Below are 21,080 nucleotides of genomic sequence, written 5' to 3'. Positions count from 1 at the left end.
GATCACTGCCCTACCCAGGCCCCCTCCTCCAGGGATGGTCCCAGGGAAGGCGAGGGGACAGCTGTATTCCCAGAGGAGGACTTAGGAGTCTCAAAGGACAGTGGTGAAAGCCCTCCTGGGAGCAGGGGACCTGGCCGTGGCCACGCTCCCCGCAGCAGGCTCAGGACTCTACGTACCCCAGATGAGATGTAGACCGGCACAAACACCCAGGCCAGCGCCAGAAGAGCGTAGGTCGCCTGTTGGGAAGGAAGAACATGGCACAGACAGAAAAAAATGCTGATCCTGCTACAGCTCGACACTGACGGCAACGCTAGACCCCATCTGCCTCCCCTGACCCAGCCCAGCTTGCCCTGAAATGCACATTTACACCTCCAAATGGCTTCGGACAGCAGGCACAGGTGCATGAGGCCATGCACCAAAACTGATAGTTTTGGAATAAATATCTAAATTAAAGTGGAATTTCACAAATTCCCAATGAATTGCCCATGAAGTAGCAACAAGATAAATTATATATGGAAAGTATTAAAATTATCTCTGTCTGTGGCTTCACAAATCTATGCCTGTTCCTATAACTCTTAGTTATGATAATAACTTCCAAAATGTGGTCCCCAGTCTGATTCCTGGCCATCCCCTGCACCCCCGCCATCAGGAACCCTCACTCCCTTCAGCCCTTCAGCTCCTGACCAGATGTTTCCCACTAACTCCCTGAGCACCAAACAAGCCAAATGCCGTATTTTTGCTACAGAACCCACGGACTTTGGAAGCGACATGTGGGGAAGCCGGGAATGGGTGACCTATTCAGGACTAGGAAGCTTTGCACCGAAATGTCCTTTTCCCTGAGCACATGGGCTTGAGCTGATTCCAAACTCACTCTACGTGCACTAGACATGAGCTGGAGAAGCTGACTTAGCAGGGTTGCGGTAATTACCCCCTGCACGACTCCTCCCAAGCCTTTCGAGACATTGCGTGAAGCTGCTGTGAAATGGGCCATCTGCTGCTACACAGCTCCAGAAACTCATTTTCTTAACAACGACATGTTTCTTACATTCCACTCGAAGCCAGTGACAGCAATTCCCCCGGCAGCACCAGTCCCGGCCAGCCCGATGAAGAGTCCTGAGCCTTCGCTGCTGGCAAAGAGAGAGGCGCCGATCTGCGGAGGAGCAGAGGAGGTGCTGCGGGTGCTCGCAGGCGGGTGCCCGGCCACTGGCTCCCTGCGGCTTGGCACGGCAGTCATGCCAGCTGGACAAGCTTTGGTGCTCAGCGCGGCCCCGAGGGGATAACTCAATAAGAGGGGGCAGCAAAAATGATGTCTGAACAGGAACAGAAGGGCGCAGACCTCCCAGCCACTTCTAAAATCAAAGCGTGGCCAAAGATACACCATGTGTGATACATATTTTGCAAGAAAAACCCTTAACAGACTCCAACCCAGGTAGCCATGAGCCCCAGCAACCAGCACTCCCGCGCATTCAGCTCATCTGGGCATCCCTAATGGGTTTTGGATGGGCTTTCTTGTCTTCAGGAGGATGAGGAGGAGCCACGCGTTGCTGCATTTGCCACAGTGGCCGTGCACCCTGCCCAGATGTGGCCCTGCGCAAGCAGCCAGTGCCAGACATGGGAAGGACCAACCAGTTTGTCAAGATCATGCCAAAATAAGAGGAGGGAAAAAAGAAACTTGGGACATCCGTGTCTTGTTGGATCTACCAGGAACATACAGGGCCAGTGGAGACAGATGTTTGACTCCAACGACCCTCCCCAAGTTCAGAGCAGCCTACAAGGAGACCCACCAGAAGAAAACAAGCTGGGTGGGCTCCAGCACCCTTCGTGCAATGAGAAGGGAAACGTAGCTCGGAGGACATGAATCCTGGCAGAAGGAGGTGTATAGGGCGGGAGAAAGTGTGGGCAGGCGGTGGAGAAAGCAGGGGGGCAGAAGAGGGAATTTGGTGGGAGGAGGAATGGTGCTGGACGTCCCTGCTGCCCAGAGTGTCACAAGAGGGACAAGAGGTCTCTACTTACTGGCCACCATGCCATGTCTCTGCCAGCAAGGAAATAGCCACTGACTGTGTTCCTGTTCACCCTGCATGAAGACTGGGAGGAGAAAAGATCAGCACGGAGCACCCTTCCCCTACAAACCCAGACAAGACACCAAGAATCCAAGAACTAAGTCTCCCAGACAAGAACCCAAGAGACAGGAGACTCTGGATAATTAATGGGAGCTCTGCAACTCAACCTTAATTACACGAAACAGTGGCTGCACCCCGAATACCTGGAGCCATGAATAGCAAGGGAGACACCCCGAGAGAGAAAAGCAGGGAAGATGCGCCCGTCCTACCTGCATCCTGCGCAGACAGGTTGGCTAATAGGGCTCAGTTTTGGCTATGATTTTTCTGCAAGGCAGAATAAATGGCTTTGGAGAGCCTTTGTCTGGAACTGCGGGTAGCTGAGGGCTTTTTCTGTTAAGCAGAGCATTTGTCTCAACACCCTTTAATAGACAAGCGGCAGATCTGCTTACGCCCAGCAGACCGGAGGCCAGGGGAGAGGTTTGGTTAATTCCACCTCATTTTCAGGCTATAGGAGTCTTTCCATAGGGGGTGAAAGGGGCAGAGGGTTTGTACAGCAGAACAGAGCAAATGGAACACAACACACAAAATACAGAACAAGTGCAAACTACGACAGGAAAATAATAGAGGCTTTCAAAATATTCCATGCAGAAAAGCCAGCCCTGAAAAAAACGACTATTGGAAAAGGAAAGGGAACAAGAGAAAACATTCTTACCCATATTCCCACTGCAACATTTAAGGAAAAATAAACCACTACGACAACAAGATCAGCAACGCTGAACTGCTGTGCGGGGATAAAGGATCCAGCAGAGGAATTGCCCTCCATCATTCCTCTGCCTCCTTCATCCTCGGCAAAAGCCTCACACAGACAGTCACTGAATGAGTAACTCGTTAGCGGCTTGAAGGCATTTATCATTAAACAAGCCAGCAGTAGGAGCTTCGCTTCCAAAGGCGCTTGGGTGGGCAGCCTGGCTGGCCACTGCCTCCCTCCCCTTTCAGTTCCCCCCCCAAGCTTCCCGAGGGAAGCACGGTCCAGGCGAGCATCTCTTTATTTCGGTGTCTCACAAACGAGCAGCTACTTAATCCCCATTTCCTTGGGGTTTTCTGCTTCTCCTGCATTGATCTTGAAGAAGCTGCAAGCTCCAGTCCAAGCTGCCCCTGCACTTAACACATTTCTGCGACGCAGACTCTCAGGACACGGGCCTCCAGCAGCCTTGTGCAGAGGTGCCTTAAATCTAGATATTGCTGGACAAAAAACTGCCAAGGCTTTTATCTTCTGTGAACTATAAACCAAAGCCCAATATTTTTCTGGCAGATACTAAGTCTGGAAAGAATTCGCATGATCTTCTGACTAGTTAATTACTGTAGAAATTGCTGAATGAAGCAGGGTTTTTAAAGTGTTCTTTACATTTGAAGGATCCCAGAGAAACGCCCCTAAGAATAGCTGGCATTTCTGGTTATCTGATATTTTTGCTTCTGGGAAAAGCACGCGGAGTTTAGGTAGCTTTGCAGTTACATGCTGTAATGAAACGGGTATGAAAAATGTCTGAGTGAAGTTGCACGTGCTTTGCTCCCTTTCAACCACTCCAGTACTACAAAAAGCCAAAGGACCAGCAATCCGGTCTTACGATGGCAACTGTTCCCAAATTCCCAAGTTCTAATCAATACAATAATTGCACTGCACGAAACTAGGCAAAGTTGGGAGTTTTCTACATGCTAAAGCAATGACCAAACACAGGAGTTACGTGACCGTCCGAGGTGGAGCCTCAGTATGCCAGCGAGGGCCAACCAGCAGAAACGCTCACAGAAGACATGAAGCTATTCCTCCAAAGGTCAACACAAAACAAGCAGCAGGCAACCACCTTTGATTTTAATGGTTTTGGGTATTTAGTAACCATACTGGGTTTTGCACTGAGTGCTTCGCTGGCTCATTTTCAAGTGGCAGCACACTTTCCAACCACGTATCACAAGGTTTCACTAATAAAATAAATACACTGCAACTAATATGCCCATCACCGAGACAGGACAGAGTATTTCTCCTCTCTTTGAAACAGCCGTGAGGCACCCAAGCTCAACTGGAATTCAACCTGCATTAACACATTCAAAGCACATATAAGTGTTAATACGTCAGCTTGGTGTATCTATTAACATTGCTGAACTGTTTAATAACCTACTGTCATTAAAGTACAACCAGGAACAGGGTTGCATTTTGTCATTTCATAGAGACAGAATGTACCTCTCTGGACACGGCTCCAAAACCAAACAGAATAATCTTATGCAAAATAAGCTCACAGAATGAACAACAGCATTATCTGAACAGAAATGTGCAGTTGCTTAAATGAAATCACCATCTGACTTGCTGAGTGTACCAACAAGATCAAGTACTGTAGATCTTTCAGCAATATCTAGGTCTTCTAGTCTCAGGCCTCCATTGTTCCCAGTGCTGTGCCAAGACAGACAAGGGAAGGAAAAAAACCTGTTTTTATCCTTAAAAGCAAATGAACCTCCCAAAGCCCTCGGAAGTTTGTCTCAAGCAGAGAGAAACGGCGTCAACAAAGGTTAATTTTCAGTTATGGTTTTGAACATGCCAAAAGTTTTATACTCATTTGTAGGACATTCTGATGGAGAGAGATTTAGACCAAACAACCCCCATATGCTCATTAATTCCACCACTGCTTTCTCTGCAACAAGCAGGAACTTCCAGTCTCTGAGACTGGAAGCTCACAGTGTGGCAGCTGGCCGGCCATTCCACACACGTGTACCCAAGGATGGTTGGGAAAACCAACCTGAACAAGTTAAGCTCTGCACTATGGCCGTATTTTTTAGCCCATCCATACATTCAGGCCACGGTACGATCCTCTGAAAAACCAGTGATGAGCTGATTTGGATTTTACCAGCTGGAACCTCTGCCTCCCACAATATTCCCAACTCCCTGTTGTTCCTTGACATCCAGCCATAGATTTAGCTCCCTCCCATGTTCCCTGAAGCAAGGCAGCACACTGGAAGTGCACTGTAACTGCCAAATTACAACCAATCTACAAACATTTGTGATAGCACCTGCAAGCGGATAGTGAAAGGTTGTATTTTGTGTTTTACAAGACTGCTCAGCAGCAGACAGCGTGAAAAATGACAATGAGTATCCGTATTAGGGAAAAGCAGCCTCTCCTCCTCGGCTGCAGGTGTTTTGCTGTAACAACAAGCAAAACACATGTTATTCTCCTTACTGCCAAGAAGCCTGAATCCTGTTCATGTTCCAAAGTAACACATTAGCATAAAAGAATTGATTCACCTCTTGATTTCTTTCAGTAACGTAACACCTGCAAATCATTTTTAAGGGGACACACGTTAGAAGACAAGTGACTAGTACATGAACATTTTTAGAAAGCTCACACAAAACAAATCTTTATTCTTCGTCGCAGAAAATAAATACAGGTGCATATTTCATATGCTTTTCTATAAAAGCACTCCTACAAAATCACTTAACTGCATACAACAGTACAACCTTTTTGGCTTTTAAAATGCAAATATTATACAGTCACTTCATCTTATTATCTTTTAAAGCACTTGTAGCAAGCAGCTTTGGAAAAGGAATGCTTAATTTAGAAGCCAAATTCTTGCCTCAAGTGTTTTGTGGGTTTTTTCAATCATGTATATAGTGCAACTAACCTAAAGCAACTAGAACAGTGTTTTTGTAAAATGTTTATTCCCCACCCACCCCCCCAAAAAAAACCCTGCAAAGAAAAAAATAGCTCTTAAAAACTGTTCTACCTTGATACTTAAACCAAGAGAAAACAAAAAGTGGCTCAATAGAAATATTAAGGTAAGTACGATGCTTCACAGCTCATTATCTGTTCGCTTCCAGTTTGGCCCGGGATGTTTCTTTAGAATAAAAAGCATTAATCATCCAGTCCTATATTTCTGAAAAGGTACGACATGGACTCCCCGTTATGGATCCTGCGAATAGCTTCTGAGAGGATCATGCTGATATCCACAGTCTTGATTTTAGGGCACTGGAGTTTTTGTATTTCATGTGGAATTGTGTTTGTAACAACCACCTACAGAAAGACAAAATGATCAGAAAGTCGTAGCTCCATTATGTTTTCCACCTCTCATATTAGAGCTGCAAAACAGAATGTCCACGTATCCATGGATACTAATGGCACTGTCCTTCCTCCCTTTCATTCTGCCATGCAGGTCCAAAGGAAGGTACAAATATATCCCTCACACTGAAGGTAAAAGTCTGCTAATACTGGCAAGTCCATCATCTCACTGCCTCCCTAGTTTCCCATTGCTATAGTTTAAGGATGCGTAGATGCTAGTATTCTAGCATACAATTCCACAGTAAGAAAGCCTGAACCCAGGAACCTCCCAGCTAAATTCTTAATGCCAGTATATTTTAAGAATCAAGTCAGGAGAAAATTGCTTGCTTAAAAAAAACAAAATCATTTGATCAGAAATTCAGAATCCATGCTTACTTCATCGATTGCAGATTCCTCTATCAGCCTGGGAGCATCTGAAGATAGCAGCCCATGTGTGGCCATTACAAAGATCTTATAAGCCCCCCTTTCCTTGAGGGTCTCAGCTGCAGCAAGAAAGCTGTCAACGTCATCTATAATGTCATCCTGTCAAAATAAGATTCACCATGTCCTCAGACAGATCAACACAGCACACCCAGACTGACATCACATCTTTTTCAAGCGTTAACAGTTCACAGCCAATGCAAAATGGACATTTTTATTGATGCTGTTCTTCAGACACCTGAAAGTGCGAAAGAGCGGAAAAGCAGAGTGTCCAAAACTACTGCAACATGAAGGAACAGAGGGATTGCTCCATGAGGGAAGAGGGAAAAGCCAAGACAGCTGACATTCATTCAAATACCAAACCAACAGAAAATTGACCTTTTCCATTTAGAGAAACCATAACACTGCATCATACCTACTTCACTGGCATTTCTAAACTCACAGAATAGAAACATGGTGATTTTCCCAACATCTGATGTATCAGCACCACCTGAAACTCCCCACCTTCAGAGGCAAGCACTTGGAACAGAATTTTATCTGGCCTATTCATGGAAACAAGGTCCAAGTGCTGCTTTTCAGCACAGACCACTTCATAGTTCACGTAGTCAGCTTCAGTAAGTGTGCAGAATACTGCCTCATGGTATAAAAAGTACAGTATCAAAGCCCACCATCAACCAAAGTTTAGTTGCCGATACAGCAGAAAATCTACTTGGTTTCTCCAACTTTAACACATTTAATATAATTTATCACAAGCTATGGCATCTTACTTACCACGATGATAGCTATTCTTCCTCCTACATCTCCGACAACTGTGATGGGTGGTTTTTCCTTGGGAATCAGCACTGATTAATGGCAAATTTTTTTAGAGAGGTAGAAAGGAGAAAGGAAGAGAAAGTTTATACAATTTACTTCAAGTGTGGAAATGTCTGCTTTGCATGGGTAACCACTGTTACAGACAGAAGTGAAGCAACAACTATTTCAACCACCACAGCACTACTGGGGGAAAAAAGCAGGATTTTAAGACAGAAATGATTTTTTTTAAGCTAAGCCAAAGTATTAACTACATTCATTTACACCCAAATTCTTAACCAATTCAATTAATTCTTAATTTTACTACAGAGAATAGAGTGGCTTGCAGACACAACCAGTTCAATCACCCTACTAAGATCCAAGCTGGGTTTATGCAATGAAGTTTTGCTGGTGCAGCTATAGATCACATCCGCATTCAGCAAGGTTACTCTGTCAAGGTCCATGACATAGAGCTACACTCAAACCCAGTGTCAGCTCAGCTTATTAGCTCTGTCCCCCAGAAAAATTCCAACAGAAAAAGTAAATGGCAAAAAAGTGGGGCCTCTCTGCCAGGGGCTCTTCTGATTACCTGTAATGACACAGCCCCTCCTACAAGGGGACAGACCCCATGTACGGCCTGGCACTAAAACCATGGACAAAGAGCATGAAAAAGGAATCTTTTTTTCCCCCCTACTCCTTTTGATGGTCCATCACTGCCAGCCCCATCCCCCAAAACCACAAAAAATGATAGGTGAACACTTTCACACACAAACTTACTTACTGGGTATCTCCAAACTGGGATGAATAGCAGCTACATTTTTGGCTGTAGGTGGTGAGTGTCGACCATCCACCATGTCAGACTCAGCATCTTGAGCCTCCCCATGAATCACAGCAATTCCCAACCGTAAGCGCTCAGCAAATGATGGGAAAGGGTTAAAAAAAAATAGCAATACATTAAAGTTAAAATAATTCACATACATACAATCCTAATCTATTTCCATTTTATTTCTAATGTTTCAGAGGAAAAATGGAATGATCCTAAAATTTTAGGAAAACACATAGAAGGAACCACTTGCCCCTTAGTCTCTTGTTTTCACCAGGCTTGTGAGAGTCAGAATAACCTTGAAAGTACCCAAACTGGCCTTGAAGCAGCAGGATAAATGCTGCAAGTCGCACAATTCTGGTAACTCCCTTCTGTTTTGCCCAACAGTCAAAAACACATTTCCTAGCCTTCAGCATTCTTGAGATCCCATGCTTTAGCAGGTCTCACCCAACAGTAACCAAGAACAGCCTAGATGTCTGGATTGTCTACATTTAATAGGGAAAAAAATATTCACATGGAAACAGAAAGCAAGTGTTCACCTATTTATTTTTAGCAAGATATGCACTAAATAAAGACAATATCCCTGACCTTCTGACACATAACCTTAGATATCCTACAGAAAAGAGAATCCAGATGACCATTTTGCCTGACAAACCACTCTTCAAAAGTTAAACAGCCTGGATTTTGACATGATTACAAAAAGTTCCTTCATCATGCAGTATTCCTTTAACTAAAATGAGAAATTTATGTAAAGAGGTGTATGGTTAGCTGGGGGAGTGGGGAAAACAGAGTCAGGAAAATAGGAATTTCACAGACAGTGCTTGTATCCCAGATGCTGGAAGCAGCAAATAAAAATTAGTGGATTCATCCTACCTTACCTTGCACACCCAAGAGTTCGGTATCTAGCCTAAGCCAGTGACCTAGTCTCCTTCTGGTCAAAGTGAGACTGACACGTCCAGAGTGAGTCACTTTGTTCTAACATTAGCATCTAAGACCTGTGGCCTGAATCACCTCCTTTATGCTTAAGCCTTGTTTCACTATCCAAACAACTCCAAGTCCAGAGAATAATTTGCCCATCGTGATGCTCAGTTAATTAAAAATGAAGAATCTTCTGCCCTGTGGTTATCATACAGTTAGGTATTTTTTCAAGTAGTCAGCTACAGATAAATCAGGATTCCAAACATTAAGAGTTATGACTTTGAAGGCATAATCCTATCAACAAAACCATAATAATTACTTTAAAATGCAATGTTAAACTGAATAAAGTTCAAAGTAACAGTGAAATGATTTATTCATTTTCCAGTGAGCTCAGAAACCACAGAAACATTCTGAACTTCATCAAGCAAAGATTCTCTTCCACAAGTAGACATTCATCTGAAAAGCGTTCTCCTCGATTAGGCTGAAGCAGTCAATCACCCTTTTCCAAATACAATGTACCTCTTCAAATACTGCTCTTCAATGCTCACATGTACACATGAAGAAGCTAAACCATACAGCTCTGGGATCCTCTCCTACACAAATCGGTTACGTGTGCAACTTATCTGTCTGATCAGTTAAAGGTATGTGTAGACTATTTGCTGGCATGCACAATTACTTGATGAGCATGAAAACTTCAACAAATGTCTGCCTACTCCCAAGAGGCAATACTGACACCAAGTAAAAGAAACGGCCAAAGACAAGCAAATGTAACGTAACTGGCCAAAACAAAAAGAAATCACATAAAAAGTACTGCTGGAAAACAAAGATGAAAGAGTGGTTCCCCTCACTATACTTCTACAAATCAAAGCATTTCTGATTTGCTATATAGAATAACAAAAACCTTTCTTATAAAGAGTATCGTGATTCCTTGGCATAAAAGTCTAGACAACTTTTCAACAAACTATTAGTTTGTCACCACAGCAAATACAGCGTCTCTTAAACCACTGTCCAATTCTTATACCACCTGCTGAGAGCAGTGTAATTCCCAAGAGTTTAGGAACAGTCAACCAAAGAGCTTCATGGATTAAGAACAGTCGTTCAGCCAACAAGGACTTCACAATCAAAATCGCCTCAAACATCAAATCCTGTTTCACCATGCTAGATGTATTTAGGATCTGTATCATCTGTATTTAGGATCTGATCAACCATGTTCTAAGTTATGACCACGTTAAGCAATTACTTTGGATTAATGGTGTTGTACTTCCAGCCATTTTTCTTCATTTACAATTTATAATGTAAATGCACACAAACATAATATGATTAAATACCTTCTTTATCCTAAGCACTGTATTGATTTACTTCATCCTTTTGTTTGTTTTTTACTCTCCTTAGATTTATTATAATTATAGCGATGATGTAAAAACTACATATCTGACAAAGCAGAATTGGAAGGGATTTGAAGGCTGCATCTTCTAATTATTGGATACCTGTCCTTCACTTGATCCTAAGAACAAAATCACGATAGAGATTTCCTGCTCTAACACAAGAGAGCAGATCTTACCCACCTCTTTGCAGACGCAGGTGATTTGGCCACAATTACAGCATTCCTGTAGTCTGGTATCTGTAGTAAATAACAGATAGCAATGTCTACTTCATATCTTTAGACAAATTTAAACTCAGTAAGAATGAGAGAACTTTATTTTGCCAGAAGAATTTTAAGCATCGAACATTTTACCTAAGAAAGCAACCTCAAGAATCCACGGTACATGATCAGAGTTCACAGCTCAGTAAAAACAGGTATTTAGAAAATTCAGATATTAACTTAGAACTGTACCTTTCACAAACACCATGTTATAGTACAGATTACACAAAAGTAACTGCTTTAGAAGAACATCAGGGCTACACAGACAAGTGTTAAAAGAAACAGGAAACCATCAAAATTAAAGTTTCCTGTTCAACTTAAATTGTCTTGTGTGTGCAAATGGCAGTCTTCAATCGCTTGAAAACATAGCATTTCATCTATTTCCTACTGATTTCAGAGTACACCAAAAAAAGTAACGCCTCTCCATCGCATCATACTGACTCTTCATATGGACCATCAAAAGGGATAAAAATTCTGCACTCACTGCACTGATCCTGGAGTCACAGTCTAATAATGCTGCAAACCGTCTTCTATGCAGATCAATGCTAGAGGATGCTGCTGCAAATGCCAACAGCAGCAAAGTGGTAAGGCCAAGGAGCCTGGGTTTCATTTTGAGGTCTGATGGGTACTTCAGTCAGTCTTCACAAGCACCATCTACTCCAAAGTTTGCTGCCCCTGCTCTGCCCCATTCTCATACTGGCTTTTCATCCCAGACTCTCTCTCTCCACTTAGCCAGCATTTTAGTCCCCATCTCTCAAAAGTTGCTTATCCTGGTCTCCATTTTCCCTGCAAACAGTGACTCCGCATCAGACTCATCTTGCCTTGTCCATAGCTTCTTGAGCATTCCATTCACACTTCCAGTCCTCCTTTCCAACAGCAATCTGTGCTCCCTCTAAGATCTCTTCTTACCCCCCTTCCTTGCAAACTCAGCATTTTCCTTCACTGTGCTGCCCTGGAACGATCTGTCTGCCACAGAGAGCAGCATACAGAGAACCTGTCTGTCCTTCTATCAGTTGCCGTAATGTAGTCCACAGCCACTCTCAGCTGCGATAGCAAGCACAGTCCTACAGAGCAGATCCAATCCTCAGAATCCCAATGTTAAGGGACGGAAGACTCTTTACTAAATACCCGCAAATTGATCTGTCACAGTTGTAATTTCACAAATCTGGGGGGATGATACCCTGGCATGCGGTTCATCGCCTTGCTGTCAGATGTCAAAACATCAGTTCCAGAGCATAGAAATACTTTGTTTTTTTCAAATACAAGCAAGGATTCTAAGTTCTTCAACAATCTTATCCTCAAACATACAAACCACACTGGCTGAATATTTCCAAAAGCACTCTACCTGAAACAGGCATGGGAAAGAAAAAATTAAGTTCTGAATTTGGACATGGGCCTAACCAACTGAAAACAAGAGCTTTTCTGAGGACGTGTCAGGCAACGTTAATAATCCGCGATGCTATAACTCCACCTGTAATGCTGAGAATTCAGCATGTTCTGTCCTTTACAAACACTTAGTTATACAACAGGCTACAAAGATTAACATGATGGAAGGTATGGACAAGGCAGGGCCTGTCACTTGACATAGCAAAGGCTTTGATCTTGTTCAGACATCATTGCCTCATTTTTCCCCTGCCAAATCATCAAATTTGTTCTCAGCTCTTTAAAAATGAAGTCAGAAAGCCAGAAGTGTCATCCAAAACATAGTAAGACATCAACAACTCCCTGTAACAGGAGTTACGTCACTCTAAGATTAACATGTACGCATAGGAAAGAGAGAAGACACTAAGCAGTTAACATTTGCTAGGCATACAAAGGAAGATCACCAAATCCTTCTTATACCACATTAATTTCACTGATTGGACTGTCTTCATCCCAGAACACCAAGTAATTCTCTTCACACCTATGCATAAATTCCCGACAGGGAACAACTACAAGCCTTCATCCTCTTAACTTTCAGTTAAATGCTTTTTAAGTGACCTCCATTCTTTTCAAGCTGGACTCTATTTCATGCTACTCAATATACCCCTAGCCCATTACAACTCCCATTTGAAACATTTTTCATGCTTTGGCATTCACAGTGCAGGATATACAGCAAGCTGCTGCCACCTTGAACTTGAGATGAACACTAAATTCCTCCTGAGCAGCACTGGATAAAACTTTTAAGAAAAGATACTACAGATGACCTGGCTAGTGAAGGTACCTGCCAATATAGATCCCATGTGATCAGACACATTCAGTCAACTCTAGTTTTAGCAAGTCATCTCATAGACAAGCAGAGGAATGAAGAAATGAAAAACTGGAAGTATCTTTTAAGACCTCTCTACACATACTTCAGCAAATCTCTACAAATGTTAATTTGTTAGACTGCACAGCAGTGCCAGACTCAAAGCTGCAACAATTCTTTGCAAACCATTAAGAGCTCACGTATCAAAATGTGCTTCAAGACTAAACCAGGAACACAATCTTGTGATCAACCATAATCCATACATTCAAGCAACATATAAAGGCACAACTTGTCTTGTGTCTGCATATTTGGTTTTCCTTTTTTTTTTTTTTCTTTTTTTAACTTATGAAGTGCTTACAGTGTGCAATACTTCTCTTCTGGTATACAAGATGAATGACTGTGACAAAGCCAGAGCCTGGTGTTTTGTACTATCATCCCCTTTGACTCTATTACCAAATGAAATGATAACGATAGATTCAAATGGTAACTGATTCCCCAAACAGATTTTAACACTGTCATAACAAAATCATATTGGTTTGGTTTTGGTTTTTTGGGGGTTTTGTTTTGGTTTGTTTGTTGTTTTTTTTTTAAATTGAGGCATTCATACCTCTATAAAAGGAAATAGCTTGGATTCAAAAGTAAGAATGAGCTAAACCTTCTCTCTCACCAGGAAGAAAGCATTTGCTTTATTTCAAATTATCGTTAGTCAGAAGCATAATATCCATCTCATACCCACAATTATCATTTGCACAATTTGTATATATGAATCTACCAGTAGCACTTCTCAAAGCACTTATAAAAACAAGATGGAGAAATGGACGCACAGAACATCAGAAATTGAGCTCCTCAAGTCAAGACATGCTGAACAAACAGCAGGTGAAGATTTCCACACAAGAAGTCATCTGTTCTTACTCTCAGAGTACGATCAATAGGCTCTCTCATAGTTTACAACTTAGCTTCCAAAGTGTTTTCATAATGCGATATAAATTACACCTACACAAGCAGTCCATCCTATAAATGTCAAGGAAACTGGAAATAGGAAAGGAAGAGGATATCAAGAGCAAGAAAATCCTTTTTTTTTAATACTAGTTAGGGGAATATATCTAAGAAGACAGAACGGCATCACTGCACGGATAAGAAAATGCCAGCTCTTCATGAAAACTTAAGCCTGTGGGGAAGAAAAGAACCAACTGCCCCAACACCATGCCCTACCCCAACATGACCTTTCCCCGTTTAAAATTCTGTTTGAAGAGTTAGTCTTTTCAGAGGAATTTGTTTCAGAAGCCTTGAGACATGACAAAAAATAATTTAAAAAAGCAACTGTAATAGCAGGCCTTCCTCACCTCTTCTTGGATGTACTGTAGTAAAAATGGAGATGCTCTCAAGTTATCAACTGGAATATTGAAGAAGCCCTGTATTTCCTTCTGATGTAAATCCATGGTAATAAGATGAGTTAGTCCTTTTAAAAAAAAAATAAAAAGACATACGGAGAAGCACATCAAGAAAAGTAAGAGAGAACAACAGACATACTCTTTATTTCTCTGGTAAGTTTCACTGAAGTTTGTCCAGAATAAAATCTCTAGGCTGCATTAGAACAAGAATATCTAGTGAAAAGTATGTAGCATATTAACTATGTCCCTCTTAAGTACACCAGCATTATGATGTTTCATGATTTCTACAGTGTCCTTTTAAAAATAACCTCAGAACACTCTACATAATTGACTCAGTAGTGCCACACTGAGGCAGGTAAGATCTTTCTCCATTCAACATGTGACAAAATGGAAGCACTAATAAGATAAATTGTCCTATGCCCTACAGCAAGACCCCGGAACAGCTAACGTTAGTTCTGAACTCTGAAAAATGGGCCCAAATCCTAATCATCCAAACATTTCTCTCAAAATAAGAAACGAGATCACACTGTGTTCATTGTAACTGCGCGTTTTTCCCAGGGACAGGAGCAAAAACAAAGGAGCAGAAAAGAAAATGTGTTGAAGGTTGTGAAAATTAATAAACTCATTCTCCCACATCTCAAATGTAAAGGACAAATACAAAGCACATTCATCCAACAGGTAAAAAACAGGCTAGAAATGACAAAGCACAACTGTTTGAGAGTGTTAGAAAGGCAAAGAACAGCATTATGAGAGATAGATACCATGGCCCAAAGCAGCAGAGTCCAGCAGACTCATTTTGCCAGCTCAGTAGGACACAACGTAAAACGGCTGTTACAAGTTTGGGTTTTTTATGAACTCATCATTTGGAAACATTTCTAATTACATTTTCCTTTCTATGTGGTTTTAAACTCATGAAAGACTTGGCAGTTATTTTTAAACAGAGTCCCAGCTTATGCACAGACCTCTCTAAACCTGAAAGCTGATAGCAGGAGCCCCCATTGCCCTGACTATTTCATAATAAACTGCATTCTTACCAGCTTTGCACATCATTGATGCCAGTAATTTAGAGACAATGGAGCCCCTTTTCCTCATTTTGCACTGTTTGCTGTACGGGAAGTAAGGAATCACTCCAATAATGCTTTTGGCACAGGAGGTTTTACAGGCGTACACCATGATCAGGAGTTCCATGATCGTAGTATTCACATCCCTGGAACGAGAAGCATCTAGTTCTGTATCTCGTGCACAAAAATCCTGTACTCAACACAATATCTATACCCACGCCAGGGATTTCACTCCAGGGTAGCAGAGTATGGTGACTGAGCGATCTTCACTACGAATCCAGCTGTGCACCTCAGGACAGCAAGTGCCCTGGACCCAGCATCTTAATCCTTCACTAGAATTTCACTTGGGCTTTTTTAGGCAATTCAGCAGTTTTTGTTAAACCATTTTCAGGCCTTTAGTAACACAGCATGTTGCTGTAACAAAGTAGTCCATAATTTATCTCCAACATATATTTCTATTGTGCACAGAACAAAATAGATATATTTTTCTATATAGGTAAGTTGTTTTTTTTTTTTAAAAAGTTTCAGACTTTACAACGTATTCCTCTATTGTTCAAGCCAACAGCAGCCGAAATATTTAACAATTACCATCTTATCTTCTGCCATAAATGAAAACATTGAGAAGACTTTTGTTTTTAGATGAGAACTGGTCATGAACTAAGAGACCTTCTATTTCTGTTGCCGTTAGAAAAAAGGTCTTAGCATTTGTAAAGTTCTTTTCACATTAAAAAAAAAAAGTTGTTTTCTGAATCATGGGACACATTGCCTAGGAAATGCTCCTCCTACATTTAGAACTCTGTAACGGTGCTGGAGACGGGGTAGCTGAAAAGGGAAGAATTTATAGAGAATGACATGAGCAAAAGAATGCATTTAACAAAAGAATGCAGGGACCAAGGGGAAAGTTTCATTGACATATTCACTGAAAATGAAAATAACAGAGGTTAGCTTACACTGAAGTTTTCTTTGTGCGCGTATCAAAAACCCCCAAAAACAATAACAACAAAAAACCCACAAAGAAAAGCCTCTATCTAGTTAATCTAAGCTTATTATACTGTATAATATACATAAAATGGGAAGAAAAATTACAACAGAAGCATTCTTATGGACAGTCCATGTCAAAATGCTAGCACAGTGTCTTTAAACAGTTACTCACTTTGAAACTGTTTGGATGATAAATACATCCTTTCCTCTCACAGACTCCTGAATCTGCACTCTTGTTTCTGCCAAGAAGAGAAATATGTAATACTTGCAATAGCAAAACTCCATAGAGTCTAAGAAAAGAATAGCTAATACATCATAGGTAGGTAAGTTTCCAGTTTTGCCAATTAAATGCTCACCTCTGTTCGGCTCTTGATAAACCTGAACCTTCCCCATCTCAACTCCTAAGCGCCTGCAGGAGCAGAAAAAAGAAAAATAGAAGTCAATATGGGAAAATGAAGGACAAAACAAATGCAAAGCCCATACAATGCAATAGTTACTGAAAAAGCTGTATTTCACAGGAGAAAACCAAGAAAAGAAAACCCCAAACCATAAAACGAGTAATTACAGTGGAAATCTCTTAACAAAGCATTTACAATTTCCAGAAGCTGCACTGCAGGCTAAGCTGAACTCATTTTCAAGTCAAGCTCAGAAGAACAAGCAACAGAAAAAAATAATGCTTTATTACTAAATTATGTAACAATTTCTAATTTTTAATACATATTTCTATATACATTATACATATGTTGCTATATATGTATGTATATACATGGCAACATAAACGTGCACAATGTTTGAAAGACCACGGTAAAATCATTCTTCTATATAGAAAAAATGTCAATCTAGCGTGCATCGGAAACACTAGCAACCTCTATTCGATGAATAATGGAAGACTAATGTCTGCTGTGTCTATTCCACCTCAGTAGTAGCACAAACCCCCATCACTTAAAAAAAAAAAAAAAAAAAAAAGGAGACAACCAAGTATGCTATGCATTTATGTCCAAGTCTTTGCAATGCATAACTTCAACTCCTTTGCACTCTCCTTTCTCCTCCTCTTTCTATCTAACTTTGGGTACATAAACCTCAGGAAGAAACCCATCATGTGCAATACTCCTGGTAATGTTATGCATCCTAGTACTGCTATAGTAGCATGATTAAGAATTTCCTTGAGTTGTAAAAGTTCTGCTGAAGCTATTCATGCACTTAAAGCTAAACAAATGTCCCATCTAAAATATACAGCGAGCAGGATCGACGCAGCTTTGCCGTCCAAGAAAACTCTGCTACAAGGAGAACGAGAAAATGATAAAAACTTCTGCCGTGATAATTTAACACTATCCAAACATTAATTTTCCCACATGTTCCCTACAACATACTGCAGCCAATCACAACCTACCACCGAACAATTTAAACACAAGTTATTTTGTTATTGATCTGTTGGAATATGCTGAGTAATACAGTGCACTAGATGTTCTTGCAAACCATGGCAGTTTTCCTATGTAACTTTCCTTTAACAGAGAAATCAGTCTTCAGTAAAGTAAGTCCCGTCACAATAACCCCAAGATCCTAAGCTGCCCTGCAGGATTTTACTTACTCAGCAATCCTCTTCGATAGTTCCATGCATGACGAATTGGAATTAGCTGAAAACAGCACCAGTCCACCCTTGGTTATATTCATGATGGCCCCAACTTCAGTTGATGGCACACAAAACATCAAACCTAAGTTGTTTTTCCGCTTCTAAAAGACTGCAAGAGATCAAAGGTCTGTTAAAGCCACATCAAAAACAAAAAAGAAACAAATTTTCTCTGTTTAGAGAGTGAAGAGTTTCCCGTAAGTCTGTATTTTTCAGCATCCTTAATATTCGTTATAACCACTTTAACAGTACGTTGTGACCCACAAGCCATACCCTTTACTGACCTAGCTCAGCATACCTAACGAGATGGCACAAAGAACAGGGTTTCAGCCTGCCTTGCTTTCCTTATCCTCCCCTGGAGCTTTACATACCCTCCAGCAGAATGCTTCCTCGGAGCTCTCCAAAGATCCCCCTAGACAACCTCCTAACTTCAACAGGTTTTTTCTTGGTTTTTTTTTTTCTTTTTTTAAATGTTTTCCTCAGGCTGTCATCTAGTAACACAGATTCTCCTTTCCATCAGCTTGTCCAGTTCATTTTCCAGAACTGAGCAACGTTTACTGACCTTTTCAAGATCACAAAGCCAGGCAGAGGTAAAATTGAGCTAAACAGAGCTCCTTGCTAAAAATGCCTAGAAGAGTCTATTTCTATGGTTGCATACCTTTTCACCACTTTGCAATAAATAATAAACTTACAAATAAGGGTGAAATGTAAGGAAGAGTTCAATAAAGCTGGTAGCTGTAAATAATGATCTCTTGCACAATGCATCCACTTGGTGAAGCAGTTGTTGTCATTCTTCGATACTAATATTTCTCCTGTGAAAACAGAAGAAAAATATCAAGAGGAAATCTGTACAATTTTTTTTTCCCAAATAAAGGCACAAACCACTAATCCTGCCAAGGATTTGATGGGATTCCATCCTGACACTTTTTATTCTTCTTTGTAACATTACGTTTTCGTGACTTCTTCTGCTATAACATTTTGTTCAAATTAAAGAAAAAAAAAAAAATCACATTGACCAGCAGCCACTGATAGACTGAAGTAGCATTCAACTCAAAAAATCCTAGGCTTCAACACATCACTTCTGCTGTATAAATAGTTCAATCCTTCATTAACCATTTCAGCATTGCGTAGGGGACTGAAAATACCAAATACGAGTGGCATAATTCAGAATAAAGTAAACAGAAGTTAGGATAAATTAGTAACTTCTCTCCTGGTAAACAACTCCCTGCTGAGAAATGTAATTATCTAATAGTCACACTTAATTTGTTACAAAAAAATGATGGTATATCAACTATTAAGTACTACAAAACAGCATCTAAAATTAAAACAACAGTTTTCATACTCACAGGAACAGCTGGCTAGCTCTATAAAGAAACTCGTCCAGCCCACCTTTGCAACTACACACACGCTTGCTCAGTTTGACCTCATCACAGAAACTGTACCTGATTCATTCTCAACTAAGAGCCAAAGTGAAATCAGGAACTTCCTGACAACAAACCTCTTCATGAAGAGGCTGTGCTATGCTCAATCACTGTGAATGAAAACCTGCCTGTCATCAAAACTTCCAAAATGTGCAGAAAGAGAGCAAAAGTAGCAACAACTTCAGCAACAGAATTTGAATGCCCAGATGTTTCAACTCTACTGGAACCTGGCGTGCCCCCCTACATCACCAAAGCAAGACCCCACCCTTTTCAGCCTTTGCTTTCAGACAAGATGATTAAAAAAAAAAAATCCTAGAAGGCAGTATGGTTACAGACATCGAGTCTAAAGCTCAACTATATCCCTATATCCCTCCCAAACTAAGTACCCAACAATTTAAGAATTAAAAACCTACTTCTTAGCTAGTGTTTCTTCCTTTGTTCTGCTGCACACTTACTCTCTGTAACTCCCAGCTGTTAACTAATGGCCATCACCTGTCAAATATTCGTAACAGTGTTAAAGATGCATCTTAAATCCAACAAAGCGAGCATGTACCAGAAATGCTTTTAGATCTCAGAACACCACCTGAAAGCACCCTGCTTGTGTGATTAGATGGGAACAACTTTCAATGTTACTAAAAGTATTCAGATATTTTGAAGACACAGGGTTTTTTTCCAATTGCGTTACCTTCTTTGCTCCATGGATTAGGGACATGAGAGTTAAGAGATCTGCTGAAAGACAAGAGTTGTTGGTTCCTTATTACTGTTCAGGGTGCATTTTACAGCACAACAAAATACTGACATATTCACAAGCAACACTGAACATAGCTCTTCACATAACCATAGGTCAACGATTTTCTTGTGGATGTACTTCAGCAGCAACAAGTGGGCTACGGTGTGTGTGTGGTGGGGGGAAGTTGCATTTGTACAGTAATATTGATGTATCAACCTTGAAACTGGTGTTGGGATAACAACGAGGTCACAAAACTTTATTAAATGTGTAAAGACATGACTCCACAAGGGTATGTGAGACCATAACCCTCTGGCTAGAGGCGGACAAATCTTCCAAGCCTGCATCAGATTTGGGAGAACACATGTACCAAAGTAGGCTGCAGCCTGCAAACTCCTACCTTTTCTTTTGGGCTGCACACAATTACACAGACACATCACGATGAACACAACAATTACTGGACTGGGTACACATGACGCCCTACTCCCACTGGCTTTACACCACGAATTGAGCATGTCCACACAGAAAGCAACAGAGGCAGGAATAATTGTCTGGGAATAACCACGGTATTGAAGAATTGATACCCATGGGCTGGAAGAAAACTGAACCCTCTCGCCCATCTCCCCACGGGGAAGAGATAGCCCCAGAAGAGCCCTCCACACTAACCTATCCCCCTGGGCTAAACGGCAGAGGGTCGACCCTTCCAACCCACACCTCCCTACAAGTCCTTCAGCTGCTCCAGGTGGGATACACACGCCCTCAGAGAGGAAGCCCGCCCAGGCACCCCAGGATACCTGAGGATCCCTTCCCTCCTCTCAGGGGAGAGGCCTGGGCACGCCGCATCCCCCAGCGTGGAAGCGAGCACGCCGTTCCCCTTCACCTGTAGGGCTGACGGA

The 21,080-nt window shown here is 41.5% G+C and overlaps 1 protein-coding gene across 2 annotated transcripts in view; it reads right to left on the bottom strand.

The window, feature by feature from the left end:
- Positions 1 to 5,437: 5,437 nt before the first annotated feature.
- The window catches only part of PRPSAP2 (phosphoribosyl pyrophosphate synthetase-associated protein 2), a 16,047-nt gene continuing 404 nt past the window's right edge, over positions 5,438 to 21,080 (bottom strand). The window contains exons 2-12 of one of the 2 annotated variants that reach the window (XM_009577011.1): positions 18,729 to 18,848; positions 17,998 to 18,148; positions 16,766 to 16,818; positions 16,582 to 16,648; positions 15,402 to 15,574; positions 14,320 to 14,435; positions 10,670 to 10,728; positions 8,148 to 8,293; positions 7,349 to 7,419; positions 6,533 to 6,679; positions 5,438 to 6,112 (exon numbers count right to left, since the gene is read on the bottom strand). In XM_009577011.1, coding sequence (XP_009575306.1) covers positions 5,954 to 6,112; positions 6,533 to 6,679; positions 7,349 to 7,419; positions 8,148 to 8,293; positions 10,670 to 10,728; positions 14,320 to 14,435; positions 15,402 to 15,574; positions 16,582 to 16,648; positions 16,766 to 16,818; positions 17,998 to 18,116 — 1,110 coding nt within the window. In that variant the 5' untranslated portion in view covers positions 18,117 to 18,148; positions 18,729 to 18,848 and the 3' untranslated portion in view covers positions 5,438 to 5,953. Of the gene's footprint in view, positions 6,113 to 6,532; positions 6,680 to 7,348; positions 7,420 to 8,147; positions 8,294 to 10,669; positions 10,729 to 14,319; positions 14,436 to 15,401; positions 15,575 to 16,581; positions 16,649 to 16,765; positions 16,819 to 17,997; positions 18,149 to 18,728; positions 18,849 to 21,080 lie in introns of those variants that run through there. The other variant, XM_009577012.1, reaches the window with a different exon arrangement.

Source organism: Fulmarus glacialis, unplaced genomic scaffold, assembly GCF_000690835.1.
Source record: "Fulmarus glacialis isolate BGI_N327 unplaced genomic scaffold, ASM69083v1 scaffold11654, whole genome shotgun sequence".
NCBI classification, from domain to species: domain Eukaryota; kingdom Metazoa; phylum Chordata; class Aves; order Procellariiformes; family Procellariidae; genus Fulmarus; species Fulmarus glacialis.
This window is presented reverse-complemented; position numbering and strand designations above follow the sequence as displayed.